The sequence below is a fragment of the Ictalurus furcatus genome, chromosome 6 (genome assembly GCF_023375685.1).
Source record: "Ictalurus furcatus strain D&B chromosome 6, Billie_1.0, whole genome shotgun sequence".
Taxonomy (NCBI): domain Eukaryota; kingdom Metazoa; phylum Chordata; class Actinopteri; order Siluriformes; family Ictaluridae; genus Ictalurus; species Ictalurus furcatus.
In genome coordinates, this window is record NC_071260.1 from 30,237,523 (window position 1) to 30,246,961 (window position 9,439).

At 54.0% G+C, this 9,439-nt stretch overlaps 1 protein-coding gene across 1 annotated transcript; it reads right to left on the minus strand.

Moving 5' to 3' along the window:
- Nucleotides 1-224: 224 nt before the first annotated feature.
- On the minus strand, nucleotides 225-4,565 carry LOC128608401 (uncharacterized; the record flags this gene model as incomplete). The annotated part of the gene is made up of 2 exons (XM_053626062.1): nucleotides 225-1,782; nucleotides 1,855-4,565. Coding segments are annotated over 2 exons (3,825 nt in total), but the record flags the coding sequence as incomplete, so codon positions are not given.
- Nucleotides 4,566-9,439: the final 4,874 nt, after the last annotated feature.

Below are 9,439 nucleotides of genomic sequence, written 5' to 3' on the forward strand. Positions count from 1 at the left end.
TAGAAATGCTTTTGTTTGTGGTGAGCGAATGTAAGACTAACAGGAGGTTTTTTAGAATTCAGTCGATGTTAATATGAATTAGTAACATTCAATAAGTTAAGAAATCTTACTTTAATCTTCAGAATTTAGTTAATGTGTTAATGTTAATTAGAGAAACAACTTGTTGAAATGGTGAGAATAAGGTTTTATTTGCATTTCTTTCAGAATTGTGGAATTAATTATTATTAATTTAAAAGAAGGCATAAAAGGCAGAACTATCGGTATCGGCCGATATCACCCTGAATAATCGGTTATCGGTACCGGCTGATCTCTAATATATATATATATATATATATATATATATATATATATTGTGAGGAATTAGCCCGGGGAAGGGCGGCGTACAGACCCACAGGAGGCAGAAGAACGTTCACAAACGGTGGTTTATTGGTGCAAGGGTGAAGTGAGTGGGTTGTGAGGGGATGAGTGCGGGGCTTGTGGAGGCGTGACTGACGGTGTAGCCTACTCGTGGCGGGGGCGGGATTCCCGAGACGGGGGCGAGGGTTTTCCCGGGCCGGCGTCCTCCGTAGGTGGGACTCTCACCACCCGGCGATCTCGTCCGCGCTTGCACCTTTTGTGGGGAGAGAGAGAGCGAGAGAGAGAGAGAGAGATTAGCGTGGGGCGTGAGGTTACCGTCGTGCTCGGTGATTGCGAGTCGCTATGTCGCTGGAGAACACGCACGGAGTCCGTCTTGTCGCTACGGTCTTCTCTTCCCCCGTACGGCCGGAAGCGCGCCATTTTATCCTCCTCCGCCGTCGCCTGAGTGGTGGAATTTCTCCGTTGGGTCCGCCAATCGCTGGCCGGCGTCGCGTCAGTCCCGCCCCGCCACGGCGGTCCTTCCGGCTGGCGGAATGTTCGGCACGAAGCTGCCCACGTCGTGCCGGTGCGGCAGTTGGAGAAGGAGCGATTTCCTTCTTGTGTGCGCCGGCTCTCTGCCCGTCGCGACAGTACCCCCCCCTCAGCTCCGAGCCTACTGCCGCTCGGTGGTGGGCCCAGAGGGTGTCTCGTCGTGATAGCCCATCCGCGTTACCATGCTGGGCCCCCGCCCGGTGCTTAACCTGAAAGGAGAAGTCTTGTAAGGCGAGGAACCAGCGGGTTACCCGGGCGTTGGTGTCCTTCGCCTTGGCCATCCACTGCAGGGGGGCGTGGTCCGTTATGAGGACGAAGTGCCTGCCTGCCAAGTAGTATCTCAGCTCCTCGATGGCCCATTTTATCGCCAGTGCCTCCCGCTCGACCGCCGCATAGTTCCTCTCGGCCGGGGACAGCTTCCGGCTGATATAGAGGACCGGGTGTTCTTCCCCGTCGAAGGTCTGGGAGAGGACGGCGCCCAGCCCGGTCTCGGATGCATCAGTATACACGGTGAATGGGAGGTCAAAGTCCGGGTTGCGGAGTACCGGCGCGCTGGTGAGGGCCCCTTTTAGGGCCTGGAAGGCCCTTTCTGTGTCGGCTGTCCACCTGACCTGGTCTGGCTGGCCCTTCTTTGTAAGGTCTGAGAGGGGAGAGGCTACAGCAGAAAAATTAGGCACGAACCTGCGGTAGTAGCCCGCCAATCCCAAGAAGGCACGTACCTGCTTTTTCGATGTCGGACGCGGGTAGCCCTTCACAGCCTCGATCTTCTTTAGTTGGGGCTTCAGCATTCCCCGTCCGATGCGGTATCCCAGGTACTGGGCTTCCGTCAGCCCTAGGTGGCACTTCTTTGGGTTGGCGGTCAGGCCGGCCGCCCGGAGTGCTTTCAGGACCTCCCTGAGGTGGAACAGGTGGTCGGCCCAGGTGGAGGAGTGGATGACCACGTCGTCCAGGTAGGCCGCCGCAAACTGCCGGTGGGGCCGCAGGAGGATGTCCATTAGCCGCTGGAACGTGGCGGGCGCCCCGTGCAGCCCAAAGGGGAGAACCCGATACTGCCAGTGGCCGGTGGCCGTGCTAAAGGCCGTCTTGGGCCTTGCCTCTGGTGCGAGCGCCACTTGCCAGTAGCCTTTGGTGAGGTCCAGGGTCGATATGAATCGGGCTCTCCCCAGCCTCTCGACCAAGTCGTCCACTCTGGGGAGGGGGTAGCTGTCGAACTCTGACACCTGATTCAGCCTCCGGAAGTCGTTGCATAGCCTCATGCTCCCATCCGGCTTCGGCACGACGACGATGGGGCTGGACCAGGGGCTGCTGGACTCCTCGATGACGTGGTCCCGCAGCATGCGACTGACTTCCTCCTCGATGGCCTGGCGTCGAGCCTCGGGGACACGGTAGGGCCTTTGTCTCACCACGACACCGGGAGGAGTCTTGATCTCATGCTGGACCAGCTGGGTCATCCCCGGGGTAGCCGAAAACACATCTGCGAACTGGTCGATCAGCTCGGTAAGCTCCTGTCTTTGGGCGGGGGTGAGGTCCTCCCCTAGGCCGACCAAGGTACCCTCGCCCCGGTCCGAGTCCTGAGCTGCGAACGCCGACACCACCAGGGCTGGTTCCACCCATTTTTTCAGCAGGTTTACATGGTATAGCTTCTCGTCCGTCCGCTTACCGGGCTGCTGCAGGCGGTAGTTGACCGGGCCCCGGCGCTCGAGGACGGTATATGGACCTTGCCACCGGGCGAGGAACTTGCAGGCGCTGCTGGGCACTAACAGGAGGACCCGATCCCCCGGCTGGAATTCCCGGGGCTGTGCGGGGCGGTTGTATACCTTCTTCTGCTCCTCCTGCGCCGCGTGCATGTGCTCCCGGACGATGGGGCCCACCCTGTCAATCCTTGCTTGCATGTCCTGCACGTACTCGACGACGGAGCGGAAGGGGGATGGTTGCTCCTCCCAGGCTTCGCGGGCCACATCCAACAATCCCCGCGGGCGCCGCCCGAACAGGAGCTCGAAGGGCGTGAAGCCCGTGGACGCCTGGGGGCATTCCCGAACGGCGAAAAGTACGTAGGGGAGGAGGAGGTCCCAGTTCCTTCCCTCCTCGTCCACCACCCGGCGCAGCATCCGCTTGAGGGTCTGATTGAACCTCTCGACCAGCCCGTCGGTTTGGGGGTGGTAGACTGACGTCCGGAGGTGCTTCACCTGCAACAGACGACACAAATCCGCCATTAGCTTCGAGACAAAAGGCGTACCTTGGTCGGTCAGAACGTCCTTGGGGATCCCCACTCGACTGAAGAGGAGTACCAGCTCCCTGGCGATGCTTTGCGAGGTGGCCTTGCGGAGCGGCACCGCCTCGGGGTACCGCGTGGCGTAGTCAACGAGGACCAGGATGTATTCATGGCCCCGGGCAGACTTGGGTAGGGGCCCCACGAGATCCATGCCCACTCGCTCAAACGGGACGCCGATAATGGGCAGGGGGATCAGGGGCGCCGGCGGGGGCCCCCGCGGGGCCGTGCGCTGGCACTGCGGGCACTGTTGGCAAAAGGCCCGGACCTCCGCATCCATCCCGGGCCACACGAAGCGGTCCCGCAGCTTCTCCAAGGTATTTCGGGCCCCCAGGTGGCCGCCGAGTGGATGGGTGTGGGCTAGGTGCAATAAGACGGCCGTCTTGGGTCGGGGCACCACCAGTAGGTCCACCTGCTCCCCGCGGCGGCAGGCCCGTTGGTAGAGGAGCCCCCCTCGGACGAGGAAGTACGATGTGGGGAGCCTCAGATCTGGACTCTGGTCGACCCCCTCTATCACCCGTACCTGAGCCCAGCAGTGCTTCAGCCGGTCGTCCTCCTTCTGCTCCTGGCCGAACTTCCCCTCTCGGTTCACCTGGGGAAAGATAGATGACAGAGGGTTAGTAGCTTGGGGGGTCTTACCTTCCGTGGTGGCCTCTCCGTCGTCCTGGGCTAGGTAGGCCGGCCGGGCCGGGGTCCCCTTCGTACGTCGCCGCAATCTCCGGGGCTCGGCTCTCGGTACCACCAGGAGTCCTGGCCAGTCTCGTCCCAGGAGGAGGGGCACGGGGAGTTCGGGGACGATTCCGACCTGGAGGGGCCAGGTGCCGGCTTCGCCCCGGATCTGGACCTCGGCTGAGGGGACTTCCCGGGTGTCCCCATGGACACAGGTCACGGTGAGCGTCCCCCTTGGGTGGCGCTCCTCAGGCAGGATGGAGGGCCGGGCGAGGGTCACCGTGCTCCCGGTGTCCAGCAGGGCGGTTACCGGTCTCCCTTCGACCCACACCGTCAAGGAGGGTGCCTCCGGCGGTTGCTGCTGATGGAGGGCGCAACCTGCCAGCCATGGTTTTGAAAGCAGCCGGGCGGCTTCCCTCTCCGGCTCTGTAGGCATGGGCTCGTCTCGGGGGTGTTCACAAGTGGGCGCCCTCTGGGGGTTCCTCCAGGTGCGGGGCCGGGTCTGGCGGTCGGACCGGGGGCCCGGGGCACCGGGGGGCCGATCGAGGTGCTGCTGCTCCCCGGGGTCGAGCTCCAGGGTGGCCAAGGTTCGCTCCAGGACAGTTAGGAGTTCCTGGGGCGTAGTTGGGGCGTGTGCCCCCACGGCCTGTCTCTCTGCCCGGGGTAGCGCCCTCAGGAAACGGTCGACCGCCACTTTCTCCGCCACCTCTGAGGCGGTATGCCGATCCGGCCGGAGCCATCATTTGGTGGTCCGGATGAGGGCGTTCATCTGGTAACGTGGTCGGGCCCCTGGTCGATAAACCCAGCGATGGAATTCAGCAGCAGCCTGGCCAGGGGTTCGGCCACACCATGCCAGGACTCCCTCCTTCATCGCCAGGTAGTCCGCGGCCTCCTCCGGCTCGAGGGCATAGTAGGCTGTTCGGGCCTCTCCCGTGAGCAGTGGACCAAGGGCGCGTGGCCAGTCGTCACGGTCCCACCCCTCTCGGCGGGCGATACTCTCGAAGGCTTCGAAGTACGCCTCGAGGTCCTCTTCGGGGCCGAGGGGGGGTAGTAGGCGGCGGGTCTCGCTTCTTGCGTCGGGGAGAGGCACGGAGGCGGCGGGGGTCTCAGTCCTCATGGCGATCAGTGTCTGTGTGGCGACCTGAAGGCTCTCGGCGAGCTGCTGCGTCACAGCGTGCTGCTGGAGGCTTGTCTCCAGCAGGTGTTGCAGGGCATGGTCCATTTTGGGGGGTTTGGTATTTATTTAAAAAATTTTTTTTTTTTTTGTTGGTTTTTTTTTTTTGTTTTTTTTTTTTTAAATTTATTTTAAATTTATTTATTTTTCTCTCTCTCTTTTTTTTTCTTTTTTTTTTTTTTTTTTTTTTTTTTTTAAACGTTTGTGGTAGGCAAGTCTGTACTATGCCCGCATTCTCCACCAGTGTGAGGAATTAGCCCGGGGAAGGGCGGCGTACAGACCCACAGGAGGCAGAAGAACGTTCACAAACGGTGGTTTATTGGTGCAAGGGTGAAGTGAGTGGGTTGTGAGGGGATGAGTGCGGGGCTTGTGGAGACGTGACTGACGGTGTAGCCTACTCGTGGCGGGGGCGGGATTCCCGAGACGGGGGCGAGGGTTTTCCCGGGCCGGCGTCCTCCGTAGGTGGGACTCTCACCACCCGGCGATCTCGTCCGCGCTTGCACCTTTTGTGGGGAGAGAGAGAGCGAGAGAGAGAGAGAGAGATTAGCGTGGGGCGTGAGGTTACCGTCGTGCTCGGTGATTGCGAGTCGCTATGTCGCTGGAGAACACGCACGGAGTCCGTCTTGTCGCTACGGTCTTCTCTTCCCCCGTACGGCCGGAAGCGCGCCATTTTATCCTCCTCCGCCGTCGCCTGAGTGGTGGAATTTCTCCGTTGGGTCCGCCAATCGCTGGCCGGCGTCGCGTCAGTCCCGCCCCGCCACGGCGGTCCTTCCGGCTGGCGGAATGTTCGGCACGAAGCTGCCCACGTCGTGCCGGTGCGGCAGTTGGAGAAGGAGCGATTTCCTTCTTGTGTGCGCCGGCTCTCTGCCCGTCGCGACAATATATATATATATATATATATATATATATATATATATATATATATATATATTTGGGGGTGGTGGCTTGGACCCAGAGTACAAATTAGCCAGGGGCCCCAGAAACCATTGCGGCCTCCGTGATCCAGACACTGGAAAGGTCCTCAAACACACGCTTGTAAACTTATGAAATGCATTGCTGAACATCAATCACAGACTGATATTTCAATGTCAAATGATGATTTTCATGGGATTGGAAATTACCCTCCAGGCCAAAAGATGACTCGAGAGTCTAAGATTGAAACTTCTGATAGTCCAAGTAGTGCTCAGAAGGAGGGAAATGACCATAATGCATGTTATCCTAAAAAGAGCTCCTCTGTATTTGACTTAGGGAAAATGACACATTAACTTTACCCACACCACCAGAGGGTAAACATGCAGTGGGAGTAGATAGGTCTATGCTATCAAAAACAATGCAGATGAGCCAAGATGCTAAAGGTTATAGATAAGTGAGTAGTCTACAAAGACACTTCTCTCCAACGGCAAATATTGCATCAAGAAGTGCCTTGATGCAAATGGCAGCACAATATGAATTTGACCTCCACCAGATGCATGTGAAAATAGCCTACTTGCATGCTCCAGTTTACTCTAAGATTCAGAGGTGGGTAGTAACGCACTACATTTACTTTGTTACATTTACTTGAGTAATGATTTGGAAAAAACCAACTGTACTTTTAAGAATAGGTTTAACTGGCCATACTTATACTCTTACTCAAGTTAATTTTTAATCACAGAAATGTACTTTTACTTCGCTACATTCTGTGGCGTTCCTCTGTTACTGGTAAATATTAATAAATATATGTAGTTTTAATCATTCATTTATATCACATACAGTATCTCACAAAAGTGAGTACACCCCTCACATTTTTGTAAATATTTGATGATATCTTTTCATGTGCCAACACTGAAGAAATGACACTTTGCTACAATGTAAAGTAGTGAGTGTACAGCTTGTGTAACAGTGTAAATTTGCTGTCCGCTCAAAATGACTCAACACACAGCCATTAATGTCTAAACCGTTGGCAACAAAAGTGAGTACACCCCTAAGTGAAAATGTCCAAAAATGTCCGAAAATGTTTTTAAATCAAGTTTGTAAAAGTAGTCGGAAGCTCGGTGATGGTGATGTTGAAGCCGAGCGACCGTGGTGTAGTTCTTTTATAGCATACAGATAGCTTTTTATTTCTGGCGATTGTATTTAGGCTTCAAACTTCAAAAAGTTGTGTTCATTTGTGAAAATTATCTTGATGGAAAAAACGTGTTAGGATTGTAAACTTTTGTTGATTACAGAGTTTATTTTTCGCAATAATCCAAAAGCCTATGGGGAAAATCCTATTGGATTTTTGTCGAGGGAACCAGTGTGATGCTAACTTCCGGGTTCCGGTACAAAATGACATCACCCCTGCACCACTTTATTGGGTAATTTGGCTGCGTCTCTCCTCCTGTAAACACTGTTACTGCCTTTTATTTGGTTGCATATTGTTCTATTTGATATATTGCATATTTTCATTTGGTTGATGGCATATTTATTTTTACTTATCCTATATTTTGGGTACAATTTTATTTATATTTTGCTTCTACAAGATGATGCACTTTAAGGATCAGTCTAATTTGCTGCAAAGATTTGTACATTAGCAGGAATGTAGCACAACATGGAGGTGAAAGCAGCGGTCTGTTTATTTAAATGACTATGTTTACATACGTTTACAACTTATTCTGAATAAGACGATATCCTGATTAAGGTGTTTACATGAGTCGCTTTTAGAATACTCCTTTCATGTTCAGGTTTTTACATGTTATAGAACATAGATTGATTAATGGCACACGTCATTACGTCCCAAACCACGCCGTCCGTCGTCCCTCCAGAAAATTTCACACATCGACATACAGTTGGTCTTCGTTATGGTACCGTATACAGTTTTGAGTGTTTCATTTTTACTTTTACGAAAGCTTCAAGTACAGTTAATTATTTGTCAAGCTATACGTGCTAATAGACGACAGCTTGAAGACGTGGGCTGTGTCCGAACCACCTACTTACCTACTACATAGTAGCTGAAATATGTGTATTTTGCCTGTAGGTAAGTACGGGGTTTCGGACGCAGCCATGCTCTCTTGTTTGTCATCAAACGGTTGAGCGCTGCCGTGTGTGTACGTGTCCTGTCACAAAATGTGGTGAAAACTCCCACATGACGTTAATAGTTTGATTAAGGTGTGTACATGTCTACAATGCGACTAAAACAGGAATACTCCACGTGTCTTAATTCGATTTGTGTTTACTTTGAGTATGACTTTAACCGGATTAAGGTCATCAGTAATCGCTGTTTATATGCTAGTTTCTTAATCAGAGTATCGTCTTAATTGGGTTAATATCGGATTATGGAATTATTGTATCAGATTATTATAATTAATTATTATAAAAATGTATATAATTTATAATAAAAATGAATATAAATTAATTATAATATATTATCCTCCTCCTCGCTCCGCCCTCTGGCCTCGCAGAAAACTTTGCTCTATCCTCTGGCCTTGCAGAGAACCTCGCTCCTCCTCTAGCTTCTTGGGGAGCATTGATCCACCTTGAATTCGTGACAGAACGTAAGACCATGATGTCTTCGGCTGAGGACGCCACTCTGACTTCCTGCTCAGCTGAGGATGCCACTCCACCTTCCTGCTCGGCTGAGGACGTCGCTCCGACTTCCTGCTCCGCTGAGGACGTCGCTCTGCCATCCTGCTTGGCTTAGGACGTCGCCCTGCCTCCATGCTCTGCTGAAGACATTGCTCCACCTCCCGGTGTGGCCAAGAGTTCCACTTTTCTTCCTGTTCCACCTAGGATGCCATTACGCCAGGCTCCACTTCAGACATTGCTCCACCTTCCTGCTTGGCTGAGGACGCCACTCCGCCTTCCTGCTCGACTGAGGACGCCACTCTGCCTTCCGGCTCAGCTTAGGATGCCACTCTGCTTTCCTGTTTGGCTGAGGACGTCGCTCCGCGTTCCTGCCCGGCTCTTTGCTTCGTGCCATATGTCGCTCCCCCTTTCTGCTCCATGGAGGACATTGCTCCCCCCTCATGCTTCACGGGGAGCATCCCTCCTCCTCCTGGCCTCACGGAGAACCTTGCTCCACCCTCTGGCCTCGTGGAGAACTTTGCGCCACCTTCTGGCCTTGCGGAGGACTTCGCTCCCCCTCTAGCATATCGGGGAGCATTGCTTCCCCCTCAGGCTCCGCCTTGAACTTCACTCCTCCCACTAGCTGTGCAGTAGCCATCACTATGCATTCGAGCCAGGCCGGGGATATCATGTCGTCTCTCCGTGGTGTGGAAGACATTTTGCCCAGAGGGCCAGGTCCACCAGGGAAGCGAGTGTTTTGTGTCACTCCGGGAGTTAGCACCTTTTGAGGCATGTAAAGCAGAGAAGGGATTCTGAACTACAGCTCCCAGCAGCCACTGCACCTCACTGCATCACAGTCACATGACCACCTGTACCTGTATCACGTTCTTTTAATGAGCACTAAGGTGTATATTGCCACA